The sequence below is a fragment of the Astatotilapia calliptera genome, chromosome 3, assembly GCF_900246225.1.
Source record: "Astatotilapia calliptera chromosome 3, fAstCal1.2, whole genome shotgun sequence".
Classification (NCBI taxonomy): Eukaryota; Metazoa; Chordata; class Actinopteri; order Cichliformes; family Cichlidae; genus Astatotilapia; species Astatotilapia calliptera.
In genome coordinates, this window is record NC_039304.1 from 36,473,230 (window position 1) to 36,488,598 (window position 15,369).

General features: G+C 41.5%; 1 protein-coding gene across 1 annotated transcript in view; it reads right to left on the bottom strand.

Moving 5' to 3' along the window:
• Positions 1 to 15,369, bottom strand: part of trpc5a (transient receptor potential cation channel, subfamily C, member 5a) — a 207,613-nt gene that overhangs the window by 18,313 nt on the left and 173,931 nt on the right. The window contains exon 13 of the mRNA XM_026163141.1: positions 9,871 to 9,992. Within this exon, the coding sequence (XP_026018926.1) occupies positions 9,871 to 9,992 (122 nt within the window). The remainder of the gene's footprint in view (positions 1 to 9,870; positions 9,993 to 15,369) is intronic.

A 15,369-nucleotide genomic window follows, 5' to 3' on the forward strand; every position in this document is an offset into this window, starting at 1 on the left:
TTTTCTCCCCTCCTTCCACCGACTCTTATCATCTCCCTGTGTCACTTCATTCCTCTGTTTACCTCCTTATTTTATTTCCCTTCGCTGCTCGGTCTGTCTCGGTCTCTCAGTCTTTTTTTCCCCTCTGTTTGTGTGACAGTCCCAGTTACAGGGGAGGTTATTGAATTTTTGATGAAATTGGTAGCGGCCGACACTACATCATGAGAATGAAAGAGCGAAAAAGAGCGAGAGAGAGAGAGGTTTTGTCTGCGGGGTGTTATATTTGTGCTGCATAAAATATTTAAGACTCCAGCATTTATTCTCATCGCAGCAGGACTGTGTGTTGTCACCGGCATGTGTGAGTGATCGCTGTATCAATCGGCGTACAGGCTACGTGTGAGCGATGGTTTCAATGTTTGTGTGCGCGCTCGCTCGGCGCAGAGAGAGACAGAGAGGGCGAGAAACTTCGGAGATTGTGTAAATGAAGAGAGGCGGGGTGAGGGAGGTTGGGGGGTGGGATTGAATCCACGATGAATGAAGCAACCAAGCGTGATATTGCACCACAGTTATGAAACGAGGGGGGGAGGAACGTGTTTAGGAGGGGAATGAACAATGAGCGGGAGGAGGGAGAAACGAGAGGCGGTGAACTTTCAACCGAAGTGAGGAGGAACAAACCTCCTCGTCTTCTCCCTCGAAATTCTCGCCAAGCAACATTTGATGCAATCTCTAGTATCCAGTAATTCATTAGTCCTCCCCTTCTCCACCTTTCTGCTGTTTCCTGTTATCCAAGCTTGGTTTTTCATATCTCTGCTTCGGCTTCACCCACTTGTCCTCGTCCCCTTCGTCTTGCACGCTTGTACCTTTTATTTGATCTTCTCTCTTTCTTTTCTTTGCTTGTTTCTTCTCCTCTCCTCGTTTGCATCCTCTCCCGTCTCATTGACTGTGTCCTCGTCTTTCACCTCACCTTATCTATTCTTTGCTCCTTGTTCTCGCTCATCTATTTTTGTTTCCTTCTCTCCGATATCCTTCTGTTTTTCTCCATTCCTCCTTTATTCTCATGTTCAGTTCTTGTTTTCTTCCCTCTTTACTTTAACTTTTCCATCTCCTTTGTTTACCCTTTCCATTCCCTGCTTTTCTCACTTCCTTCCCTAATTTTTCCTTTCCTATTACTCTTCCTCACTCTCACCATTTCCACTCCTATCCTCACTACCATCAGTCCTTGTTTATTCTCTATTTTTCTCATCCCCCTTTCTCCCCATCTTGCCTCCTTTATGCTTCTGTTCTTTGACCCTTGTGTCCTTATTTGTCTCATTTCTTTTTCACTGTTTTCTACTCTCTCATCATTTCTTCTTCTTTCCACTTTTTGTTTCAACTCCTTGCTTTCTCTCTCTGTCCTCCTGCTCTCCTCACCTTCAGTCCTTTCTCTTCTTTCCATTCTCGCTCCAAATCTCTCCTCTCCACTCCATATTTCTTCCTCTTTCCACCTGCTCCTTCTCTCACCCATAACTTCAGCACTATCAGCCCACTGAATGCCCGTTATCAGTTGTTATCACTCCCATAGGTACCACCAGCAGGCGGCCTGCTCCGGCAGCTAGGTGAGTAAACAGTGACGAGGCCTTTGCCATTACAGCTCCAAATCTGTGGGACAGTCAGCCAACTGGGATCAGTGCTAACATCACCAGTGCCCTTTAAATCTTTTCTGTTATTCAAAGGATTTCATGAATGCTTTATTCTCTTCTTGTCTTTGGTATTTTTTAGCTTTCATCTATAATGTTTTGTTTTAATGATTTCCATTTTGAGTTTGTTTTTTTTATTGAATCTTTTAATCTTTTTCTAAAACACATTTTATGGAACAAACATGTTATATAAATGTAGTTTATTTTGATTCTATTGCGCAAAAACAATCTTATGTCTTTCTGCTGAAAGGGCAAAAGAAAGGTGAGTGTTTCCTCCGTGACAGATCAAAAGTAGTCACACTGACATTGAAAAGAATCCACTGCATAGAGTACTGTGCATAAATCTTGTGCCACTCCTTATTTCTCTATTGTTTGCAATCAAAATGGGAAATAGTTGAAGTTTATTCAAACATATGTAAACACAGAATTACAGTATATGAGGCAAAGACAGAGTTTATACAATTCTAATGAGCTCAATAGTCAATATTTGGTGAGCCCACCTTTGTTCTTCAACACACGCTCTCTTAGGCAGCTTTCTTATCATTTCTTTAAGTAGTCTTCAGGAATAGTTCTCTAGGTTTCGTGAAGGACATTGAAAGCTGTCGAGATGATCCCCACACTGCTGAGGTCCGGGCTCTGGGGAGGCCGACCCATGACTGAAAGTGTTCCACTGTGTGCCTTTCTATCCAGGTGTGCTTTTACTGAACTACCAGTGTTTGGTGTCATTGTCATGCTAAAAAAGTGAAACTGTCCACCAATCAGATTCTTTCCAGACTGCACGGTGGATCAAAGTCTGATGGTACTTTTATGGCCTCACAATTTAATCAGTTTTAGGATCTCCAACGCACCTCCCTCCTGACCTATTCATTCGTCCTCGATCTACACAATTGTACAAGCAAACAACCGAGGACTCGCTTGATTTATGACCTCAGGAAACACGTTTCCACTTAATTTATGGCCTGAATTGCTGGTTTGATTCTTAATGTATACAAGAGAATGTTTATGGCGTTATTTTAGTGCCACTGTTCTGAGCGCACGGAAAAAAAAATTGCAGGTGCAAGTGTTGCATTTTGAGGAGAAGTTGATTTTGAACGAAGAAAAACTAAATTTGAGTGAATAAAATTCATTGCTGCGTGCAAAAAATGTATTTCAGTATTTGCTATTATCCACACACACACACACACACACACACACACACACACACACACACACACACACACACACACACACACACACACACACACACACACAATAGCAGCCCCTCTCGCTCAGTTTTTGCATTTGCACTCGCTCGCAATGTGTTGCTCACGCTCTCAACATTTCTGCCCGTGCGCGCTCAACTCTATGTGTACACCGTTATATTTGTGCCACAAAACCAGCCAATCACAGACTTGGATGCAAAATATCTGACTGGCTGTTCTAGTCTCCAATCAGCTCGAAATGAGGAAATGCAGTATCCCAGAATGCATTTCGTCCAAAACTCAAACGAGGCAGTGGCGGAGGAACACAGAGTGGCAGAGTTTGAAATATTACTCTTTCTGGGTCACAAAATAAACTTTTAAGATATTTTCATGCGAGGATGGTGCTGTGTAAACTTCAAATATCTGCTCGATTTACCAAGACATCACATATTAGCATAAGTGCTCTAACGTTTTCGGAGAGTTAGGTGTTCAGTTTTGAAAAATTTGGTCAATCCAGAATAAAACAGGGTGGAAAATTGAGTATGTCTGCAGTTTTCACACTTTTACACCTGAAGTTTAAAAGCAGTAATTCACAAAGTACTGTTGTCATATCATGGTGCTTACAGAGCCCAGAGTTAAATATACATCAAAACGATCACGTGTTGGAAAGCTCCATTTTCAGTGGGAGATTTTATTATTCAAGATAATCCTCGATAATCTGGCTGACTTTATGTTTATCAGTGATGACAATAAATGATAACACACCTTTTAGCTACAGGAGGGTGTCTGCATGTCAGATGTATGAGAGTGATACCAACTGATAACCACTATTTACTGGGCACGTGCGTCTGTGCGTCCTCTCATACGCGTCTAATTTTGTATCCCAATATCATCTGCCTTTCTCCTCCCTGCTCTCCATCCTCTCTCATCTTTCTGTCCACTAAGCCGAGCAGTAAACTGCTACAGCTGAGTCTCGCAGCCACGCAGTCATTTGACTGTTATAGTTCTGCAGCTGTGTGGGAGGCGAGCCGAGAAAGCGACTGCGTGCGAATGTGTTGTGCATTGTGACACAGAAACGCTGTATGAAGCGAATCTGTGAGAGAAAACAAAGTGTGTTTAGATTCAGCAGCCAGACAGTGTGCAATTAATCAGCGCAGCCTATAGCGCCGCTCTTTCTAGTAAACATGAACCATTTTTAGGGTGTGAGAAATCAAGCAGCCTGCTGGGATTATGAGCTGCCTGATGCTGTGGCACAGGTTATGCGTTCTTTGTTACATGTAGCGCTGTTAGACATGCACTCCTGTTCACTGATCTGATGTTTGCACAATCAAGTTTGGTCAGCAGATTAGACCTGATCCTTCCATCTCTGCACAGTTGACAATGAGCCGGCTAAACAACTGCAGCTGGTTATAAGCCAACTTTATGCCCGCTAGTTTTAAGCGTGTCTTCTAAAAATCCCGCTTTCACTCTGATAAACAGTTTGATTACAGAGTTTATTCATTAAATATCCGATTCTAATAATGCTAGATCCATTCCATTTCCACTAATGCTACCTAACAACAGCTAACAGGAGGTAACAGGAGCTAAAAGTGCCTAACAGTAGCAGTGTTTAATGGCAGAAAAGTTCAGGACATCCTAAACAAATCAACTCAGTGTCATTGTCATCACTGATTCATCGACTTGTAACAGATTCCTTTCACAAAGTTTTACAGCCTCCTCCAGAGTAAACAGACGTGGACACGCATTGATTTTACACATTGTAACTTTAACTCTTCTCAAATTAAAGAAAAGTGACTGAAGTGAGATCAAAAGACACCGCTGACAGACTGTTACCTAGGCAACCGAAGCTGGAATATGGGCTAGTGACCAAAGGCCTACAAAGAAACCACTTCCTGTGCAGACGCCACCTTAGGTCCACTAATTACAGTCAGCGAAACCATTCGCCACTCCCTCGTTCTCTCTTCCCACACACAGACAGCGGTGCGTCTGAGGTCTGAAACAGTGAGAGCCTCACCTTCACCACATAGATGTCCTGACTTTGACAGTCACTGCATGTGGTATTGAACAGTGCTCTAATAAACCCTCAGCCTGCTCTGCCCAAGGACTGTTCTGCCGCAAATCCAGTTTCTCATTCTGTGCACTCGGAAGATAAAGGGTGGTGGCAGCGCTGATTTTTTTAATACATTACCATAAAAGTGACTCTAAATTTAGGAAATTCACATGCTCAATGTGGCAATCTGTCTGAAGAAAAACTATTGTGTTTGTTTGGTTTGTCCTGAGTAGATCTCGGCACAAGTCAACGACTTTTGGTCTGACTGTGCTCGACCCAGAAACGCAGATATGGATATGGACGATCGTGGCTCAAAGAGCTGGCAGTTCGAGCCCCGCCTCGGACAGTCTCGGCCGTTGTGTCCTTGGGCAAGACACTTCACCTACCGCCTACTGGTGTTGGCCAGAGGGGCCGATGGCGCGATATGGCAGCCTCGCTTCTGTCAGTCTGCCCCAGGGTGGCTGTGGCTACAACTGTAGCCTCCACCAGTGTATGAATGTGAGAGTGAATGAATAGTGGCACTGTAAAGCGCTTTGAGGGCCCCAAAAAGTGCTATATAAATGCAATCCATTATTATATATTTTATATATCTTTTTACCTGCACACAAAAGCATTTTTTCACTCACACAAAACAGTCATTAGATCCTCCATAACCTGTTTTTTCCACAACATCAGTTTGCAGAATCATGTTTTTAAAATCCAACATTTTTTAATCAATTACTGAACCAAGTGGAAAACAATCTAAAAGTACTCAGAGTTCCTCATTTGAATCAGGTGAATCAGAAACCCCGCAGCTTCCCATGCTGCTGCCGCTGCTGCTGTGGAAAAGAGAGAGATGCAACGAAAGTGTGCAAATCCGAGAGAGCGCCAGAGTTGTGTGTGAAAGAAAATAGATGGGGGTGTGCAGACTGTGAAAGGAAATTAGGGATTATTTACAACATTTGTGTGAAGGCAAAGAAAAGAGAAGGAGAGGCAGAGACAAACACGGTGAGAGACACACACACAGTGCACAGTGTAATCACGCTGACACATTAAAGGTGATAAGTGTGTGTGAAGTACAGATGAGCGAGAACAGGAGGAGTGGGGGGGACACCTGAGCAGAAACAGGAAGTGATCGTGTGAAATAACTCAGAAATGCTGATAAGTGTGTGTGAATTACAGAGCAAGGGAGCAGAACACACACGCAGGAATGCACACAGACACACACGCTCTTGAATGTTGATGCAGGCTGCGTTGCCCGCAGGGCTGCGATCGCTGTTTGCATAATGCGTCACTCTCAGCCGTCATCGCTGTGATCTGCTCGCTAGTTTAGCTCCAGTGTGAGGCTGATTTCTTTCCCCCCAGACTCTGGATCCACCACGTCAGCGCTGATGTACAGATGAGAAGCTTTGATCAGCGCGACATGTTTGTCACTTTGACTCAAGGTTTGCTGAGCGCGTTTATTCTTTTTAGCGACACAGAGAAGAAGAGTTACCGGTAAAAAAACCCTCGTGACTTTTGCACTTTGACCATCAAATAGCCGCATTAAAAAAAACGAGCCCCCCCCCCAACTTTGCATACTGGTTTCAAATGTTTGCAAATCAATAAAATTATGGTCATTTATATGCACAAAGATAAAATAATATACATTTTTAAGCCTTGTCTGAAAAAGGTGTAAAGATTGAGCCGAACACTGTAATTAATTATGACTGCAACTCCTACAGAAAGGTGTTTTGTGCTTTATTTTGCTCCAATTTTTAGGTGTTTATTGTTCCTGGACTATGATGGGATTTACTCCCCCAGAAGAAAATGGACTCCTAATGAGCAGGAAACATTTTCCAGTGATTCCAAAGCAGGGATTGACCAGTGAAAGTAATTCTGACGGCCTGCGATTCATAGACTGCATAGAAAAGATGGATGTAGCCACCATAACATCGTGCCACTGGCTGCTACATCCCTCCTTTGAAGCCACAAATTTGCCATTTGGGCTGACATCTTATGTTATTAAAACTACATGTGCGAGATGAGGACGGGTGGCTTTAATCTGATTGAGAGACACTACACGCTGTTATAATAGCGATTTGTCAAGGATAAGCTAGGCCTGCCCTAAAGTATACCCTGCTTTATCCTCGTTTTGGACTAATGAAAATCATAAAGTACATGTTAAACATCATGTTGTATCATGATAAAGTCTAAAACTTGTGACTGAGACCATCAACTCAGCAGGAAAGTAATCACTGAGCTCATAAATCAAGTGAGACTTTATGCATCTGATATGATTTAAGAAACGATTGTAGTTCAGGTTAAAAAACAAAACAAACACCTTTTATAATAATAACCCCAAGACAGCAACCTCCTCACTGCTTTATCAAAGCTGCCTCCTCCCTTACTTGGGTGAATGATGAAAGAGGCCACACAAAGCACATCCAGTAGTAAGAAAGTGTCAGAGAGAAGTTGTGTGCTACAGGAGAGAAAATAAAAAGTGACTCCTGACTTTCAAACATGTGAGCCTGCTCTGCTGTCTGTGAGTGTCCTGTGTTAAAGGTTTCGGTTAATAATTTGCTCTGCTGACAATTTAAACCAGATACAACCAGAAGAAATCTAAAAATCCCTGAAGATCATACTAGAAATGGCCACCTGCTGTGGTCTTCTACAGTTCTTAGCTGTGAGGAGTTAATATTACAACCAAGGCTGAGTTGAGCACATCTTCAAATAAACACTGGTAAGTAAGAAGCCATCTATGTCCCCTGTGAACGAACATCTTTGAACAGAGGCGGTGGTTTACAACAACTACTGTCTGCCGTCTATTATCCAGTTTTCAGATACCCACTCACATCCTGGGACATTTGACCTCAGGAAATCACATGATAGTGTGGGGCTTGGTCTTACAATGGGTTCACCAGAAACGTTGGCTGCTTGTGACCCACACCCATTTTCACACCTTGGCTCATATGATTAGGTAGAGGATCCATAGTGGGTCCATGACCCTCTTGGGGGGACACTCCCATAGGGCTCAAAATCTCCATTAATTGCACTTAGAACCGAAGAAGCTTCTCAGATGAGAGGTGAAACATCTTCAAGGAAACTGAAAGAAATGCAGATGTTTTTTTTCTCTCCAAGCTCCTTAGACTGGAAATGACATGTTCAGATTTATTTGACTTGAAAGTCTTGGTTAAAATGTAATTGTAATTGTTAATTCAGAGGGTCAGGAACTCCAGTCAGTTTCACTTCAGGCCACTGCAGTATTTCTTTAAAAGACCCACTCTCTTTGCCCAACAAGATAGACACCCTAAAAACAAACTTAGCTAAGGTCACAGTTTGACTTTTCAGCAGAAATAAAATCATTAGCAGCGTCCTGGGTCAAACTTTACTTGCATGATAATCTGTGGTTGAATACATGGATATCAAACATACCTCTCTTTTTACCTTTAATAAAAGCAGACAAAGTTTAGAGTGGGAGCTGTTGTTTTAGCATGGTCCTCACGGCCCTATCATTGTACCGAGGACTTTACTGTAATGGAATTGATCGCGAATCAATACAGCTATTATCTAAAACAAACCACTGCCTTGATCAATATTCAGACCACTGACTCATCTTGGCTTTCACTCTGTCTCACTCAGCACTGAGACTCTGGATCTCTGCTGAGCCTGTGAAAAGCTGCTGTATGAACAGTAACTCAAACTTGGCCTCTCCGTGAGTGAAACCTTGACTTGCCTCCACATTTACCGACCTCACATGCAAAGAGAACACGGTATTAATATTCCCCAAGTTCACTGAACAAGCCTGAGCTTCTACTCGACACCAAAAAAATCATTTCCATATCATTATCTGGTGCAACGATGCACAAGACGAAGGTCTGCGCGAATAAGACTTTGAATTGAGATCAATGTAGTACTTCTACACATTTGATGTGTGCAATAAAATAGTCACACATACATCTAGTGCAACTTAAATGGATGTGTACATCACTGTAACCTGATAGTTTCACAGTTCATTTTTATCAAACACTGAAGAGCAGGTTTAAATAAAGGTTTGTTTACAGAAAAATGACTAAAGAAATATCATTTATATTCAACTTAACACAGACAGGCAGGGCAATGGGTTTGTTTCTTTGCTTTAATTAAAAAAAAGGAAAAGTAAACCGGGTCTAGAAATGTACGACCATCGATGGAATTACAGAACGCTACAAAATACAGTAAGTACTTATGTTTTAATCTAAATTTCAAATAAGTTTCATTTTATTTATAAAACAATGCATTTGTTTTCAATTCTGACAGAGAAAATATCAGCTGGAATCAGATTTTTAACTCCCCGGGGTCAATCACATGACCGATTTAAGACGACACAGCAAGAAGATGCAGCGACCCATTTCAACTTGGGTCGACAGTGCGGACTTCAAACTATATACCAGTTTAGGCCTGTGGTGTACTTTGTTGTTTGCAAAACTTGTGTATAATTTTTTAAAAACCATTTCTATTTGCATTTCAAGTTATGAAGATGATTTGTTAAACATGTTTGTAGTTTTTACAGTAAAAAAATAACTTTTTCTACTCAGATTTTATGTTTGTTGTATATCAAAGGGTTAAAACACTGGAAACTGGTCTTAAAAATCCCATACTGGTCAGACTCTAGGAAATACCATCAGCTTTCTGACATGCCATGTTCACCATCTTAGTTTGCAGTGCTAGCATACTAACATTTGATTTAATTAGCATTAAAGACAATTACCAAATGACAATAGATCACCAAATTTAATTCAGAACATCAAACTTTAAATTCCTGGTATTGTTAGCATGACTAAAACAATAAAATGTGACAAGAAAATTATGGAAAGGCGGGAAAATTTAAAGCGCACTTAAAAGGAAAAAACAAAAAACAAAACAGTTTTGCAAAACCAAAAACCAGTATTTATACCAAACTGGTGCAGTTTCAACCCTTTTTCACTTCCTAACAGACTCTACACGTACTCAAGTACATGCAGATATAGTTGGAAATGGTACTCACGTTGAGAAGGCGTTGTTCTGCCTCTCACAGCGGATGCCCTTGCAGTTGTTGGGTTCCTCTGATGCCTTTGTTTCATAGTAGAAATACAGCTGGTTCAAACCATTAGCAAATGCTAACAGGACCTACACATAATGAAAAACACAAGACAAAACACATCAGCGCTGCACTTAAACACCTGATCTAACACATACTCTTAGCAACCACGACACTCCACCCAATGATTTTGCGCCGTCACCTCGAGACTCCACACATTAACCACCAACATATAATGAAATATAATACTGATTTCTCAATATCTGAAAGAAAAAACCCTCAATACTTTTTCATTTTGAAGTGAAGCTCTGCAAATATAACATTTCACTTTTATTACAGGGATTGACCTTTAGTGCCTCCAGGCCATTTTAAAACGCAGCTTTCATCTCAAACAGGAGAGAGCTAACATGAGTAGTGTTACATAAAGCTGCTACTGTGTGAACATGAAGTATTATGGCGTAGGTGCCCGGGGGTTGCTGGGATTGGTTTTAAGACTGTCAGGAGCAAAGCAATTCACACGTGGATTGTGTTGTACGTTAGGAGTTCCTTTGGGGAGGAATTAATGAGTTTCAGATGTAATGAAATGGGCTTGTAATGTCCTTCTACCGCCAATCAAGGATGCAGCATGCTGAGAAATTTGCTTGCTTTCATCATCATCAAAGATGCAGACAGTACTGGATAAAATGGAAACTTCAAAGCTGCTTAACAAGAAACAAAAGAGGGGTGGCCTGAATTCAATTCCTACTGACAACCCGATTGTTGGATGTCTTCCTATCGTTGGGAACGTGTAATAGGCTTGACAATGTTCAAGGTAAATCTGGATGTTTAGCACATGTAAAAAGCAAGTAAGACATCATACTGCCTGTGTAGAAAGCCGGATTGACTGAAATGTTGCATGTCTGTTTCATCAGATGTGTGTGTGTCTGTGTAGACACAGAACCACTTAAACATTCAGACCACACACGCGAGTATCATATTTATATCACGGGAGAGGGGGGAGCAATACAAGCACCACACCAAGGTTATTTCCCTCCACCTGAGACTGAAGAGTATCGATCTTGGCAGGAAGCTACAGTACAGGGAGTGCAGAATTATTAGGCAAATGAGTATTTTGTCCACATCATCCTCTTCATGCATGTTGTCTTACTCCAAGCTGTATAGGCTCGAAAGCCTACTACCAATTAAGCATATTAGGTGATGTGCATCGCTGTAATCAGAAGGGGTGTGGTCTAATGACATCAACACCCTATATCAGGTGTGCATAATTATTAGGCAACATCCTTTCCTTTGGCAAAATGGGTCAAAAGAAGGACTTGACGGGCTCAGAAAAGTCAAAAATAGTGAGATATCTTGCAGAGGGATGCAGCAGTCTCAAAATTGCAAAGCTTCTGAAGCGTGATCATCAAACAATCAAGCGTTTCATTCAAAATAGTCAACAGGGTCGCAAGAAGCGTGTGGAAAAACCAAGGCGCAAAATAACTGCCCATGAACTGAGAAAAGTCAAGCGTGCATTTGCCAAGATGCCACTTGCCACCAGTTTGGCCATATTTCAGAGCTGCAACATCACTGGAGTGCCCAAAAGCACAAGGTGTGCAATACTCAGAGACATGGCCAAGGTAAGAAAGGCTGAAAGACGACCACCACTGAACAAGACACACAAGCTGAAACGTCAAGACTGGGCCAAGAAATATCTCAAGACTGGTTTTTCTAAGGTTTTATGGACTGATGAAATGAGAGTGAGTCTTGATGGGCCAGATGGATGGGCCCGTGGCTGGATTGGTAAAGGGCAGAGAGCTCCAGTCCGACTCAGACGCCAGCAAGGTGGAGGTGGAGTACTGGTTTGGGCTGGTATCATCAAAGATGAGCTTGTGGGGCCTTTTCGGGTTGAGGATGGAGTCAAGCTCAACTCCCAGTCCTACTGCCAGTTTCTGGAAGACACCTTCTTCAAGCAGTGGTACAGGAAGAAGTCTGCATCCTTCAAGAAAACATGATTTTCATGCAGGACAATGCTCCATCACACGCGTCCAAGTACTCCACAGCATGGCTGGCAAGAAAGGGTATAAAAGAAGAAAAACTAATGACATGGCCTCCTTGTTCACCTGATCTGAACCCCATTGAGAACCTGTGGTCCATCATCAAATGTGAGATTTACAAGGAGGGAAAACAGTACACCTCTCTGAACAGTGTCTGGGAGGCTGTGGTTGCTGCTGCACGCAATGTTGATGGTGAACAGATCAAAACACTGACAGAATCCATGGATGGCAGGCTTTTGAGTGTCCTTGCAAAGAAAGGTGGCTATATTGGTCGCTGATTTGTTTTTGTTTTGTTTTTGAATGTCAGAAATGTATATTTGTGAATGTGGAGATGTTATATTGGTTTCACTGGTAAAAATAAATAATTGAAATGGGTATATATTTGGTTTTTGTTAAGTTGCCTAATAATTATGCACAGTAATAGTCACCTGCACACACAGATATCCCCCTAAAATAGCTAAAACTAAAAACAAACTAAAAACTACTTCCAAAAACATTCAGCTTTGATATTAATGAGTTTTTTGGGTTCATTGAGAACATGGTTGTTGTTCAATAATAAAATTATTCCTCAAAAATACAACTTGCCTAATAATTCTGCACTCCCTGTAGTGAGGTCAGCAACACATAGTGATGTGGTGGTGCAGAGACTGTTCTGCTAATCAAGCTAACCGTGCCATAAAAGAAAAAGAAATTAAATCTGCCTTCGAGAGAAGAAGGCTGAAGGGTTCAAAATTCACTGATGAATTCAAAGAGCCTGGTTCAAGAATTTTCAGCTACCTGCTAGCTGCAGCTTTGTCCTTACTTCTACTCTGCATGGTAGTAAGGGTGGGAAGGTGTGCTGTAGAACTGACAGATGGGTTCAAGGTGGGGGTAAGATTATATCAGACATCAACTCTGAGCCATTCTTGTTTGCAGTGGTGATGGAGAGGCTGACAGATGAGGTCGGGAAAGAGATTCTGTGGACTCTGGTTTTTACACACAACACTCTGATCTGTAGTGAAAGTAGGGAGCAGATGGAAAAGTGGCTGGAGAGGTGGAGGTATGTGTTGGAGACACGAGGAATGAAAGGCAGTAAGCAAGACAGAAATCATGTGTGTGAATTAGAAGAAAACAGATGGAAAAGTTGACGTGTAGAGTGAGTGAAGGTAGAGGAGATTAAATACCACTCAAAGCAGCAGCCTTTTAGATAAAATTGAAGTGAATGCTAATGTGGGTTCTTAACTTCAAAATGAACTCACTAATACAATTAGAATTCAAAAGACAAAGGCTGAGCATCCATCTATACATATTCTGTTTATGCAGTTCAGGGTAACTGGGGGACTGGAGCCCATCTCAGAGGTCAGGACGGGCTCCATCCTGCACAGAATGGTGGGCGATCGTGGCTCAAAGAGTTGGCAGTTTGACCTTCTTTCCTCCTTTATGTTGACTTACTTCTGATTGGCTGCCACTCATAAACCGAACATTTGAACAGAAGGTAGGTGGGGCTACTATGCTCATAGTCAGGGATGTGGGCCTGAGGGTGCATATTAGGGAGATCCCCTTTCAATACATAACATTTACAGCAGCCTGAATCCTGACCTTTGGCTTACAAAGACTTTTGAATGCATTTAATATGAGCATCCACCACTCAAACAGTGCATGTAATAGAAACTCAGTACTGTTGCTGCTGCAGTAACTTTAATATTCAATATTTTTTCCTTCATTGTGTGGAGCTGGAAAAGAGAACATGATGTGTCCTTGTAGCAGGGAGTGTCCTGCTACAGAGTGAGTCAGATGTTTTCTAAGTGAACATAATTACATTATTCTCCTCTAGAAAATAGAAAAAAATATTATATTGCTATGAATTATATAAGCTGCAACCAGTACTAAAATATAAGATGATTAAGTGATGGTACAGTTTATTAGATCACTGGCTCTCTCAGTCTGCATGTCACACTGTCCTTGGAAAAGATGCTCGAGCCCATGGTACTTGGAATGTATCAGCATGCAAATGTATGACATAAATAAAATGCTGTTTTGTTGTACTATAGGTTTCTGAGTGCTCACTAGAATCAACACTTCACTGCTCTCTGGTCAAGGCCCTGCTTATTTAAAATGATAAAAACCCCAAGCTTGAGCCTTCTTTTCTTAGCAGACACACACCAAACTTGTCATGTATTGCTAAGATCTTAGCAAAGGCTGTGGATAAGGAGCTTATAGCGGTTTTAGATAAAAACTGTATTCTTGATAAATGTAAATCTGACTTTCGCAGCGCTCATTCTTCTGAAACAGCTCTTTATACAGTGTCCATGCACAGTGATGCAGGAGGATGTTCTGTTTTGCTGATGTTGGACTTTACCTCTGCTTTTGATACTGTTGGACATCACATCTTGTACAATAGGGTAACAATAATAGGGTAATAAATCACTGTGTGGGTGCATCAGGATCTGTGTTGAAGTGGTTTGCATCATAGCTGCCTGAACAACGCTTTTCTGTGGCAGTTTCTCATACAGATCCTTGTTTTCTTCTCTTAGCGACAGTGTGCCACAAGCTTCTGTTTTTTAGCCCTTATTGTTTGTATTACACCTGCTCCCTCTTCAGCACATTTTGAGCATCTTTAAATGCATTTGTTACCGCTGCTATGCAGATGACATTCAGTTATGTATCTTTTTTACGCCTCAAGATGTCTCTAAGCTGTAGATCCTGAATAGGATCTATTAAAAGTTAGGTGGCTGACAACTATCTCCAACATAATGAAGGAAAAACTTATTTCTTTGTGTGTCCCTGATGTATTTGTGATTAAGATAAGCTCTTGGACCCCTTGTGACAATTGCTAAATCCTCAATGGGGATCCATGGTTCAACTTTATACTTGTTTTTAACACTTAAGTGTCACATTGTGTTCCATTTGTGTGGAGATTATTATAAATGCATTTATAATTGGTGTACTGTAATTCAATGTCTGCTTGTCTAAGCAAAAACTAGTTGAAATCTCTGCAGGTTGACGTTGACCTTTCACCTCTATATGCCCCAAATAGGTCCCTGAGGTCATGTGATCAGGGCCTCGTAGGAGTACATCATTTGAGGCTAAAAACTAAAGGAGAGAGCTTTTCTAAAAGTGGCCCCCAGACTGCGAAACTCTCCACCTCTGAGCTTGACATCTCTGGATTCAGATCAATTAAAAAAATGAAGACCCCCCCCCCCCCCATTTAAATTTGCATTTAATTAAGGTTTTTTTTTAATGCATAACAAAAGTAATTTTGCATAAATGTGCTACAGAGGACAGTTATTATTGTCAGGTTTATATTGTTCATTGTCATTTATGCTTAGAAGTATATAATCATTTGTAGATTGAAAGAATGTCTCATCCTAGGAGGTCTGTAACAACTCTGTGTAGCATGAATAGGGGGGTGCGTTCACTCCTCTACAGAGTGTTCTAGCATAGATCACACACC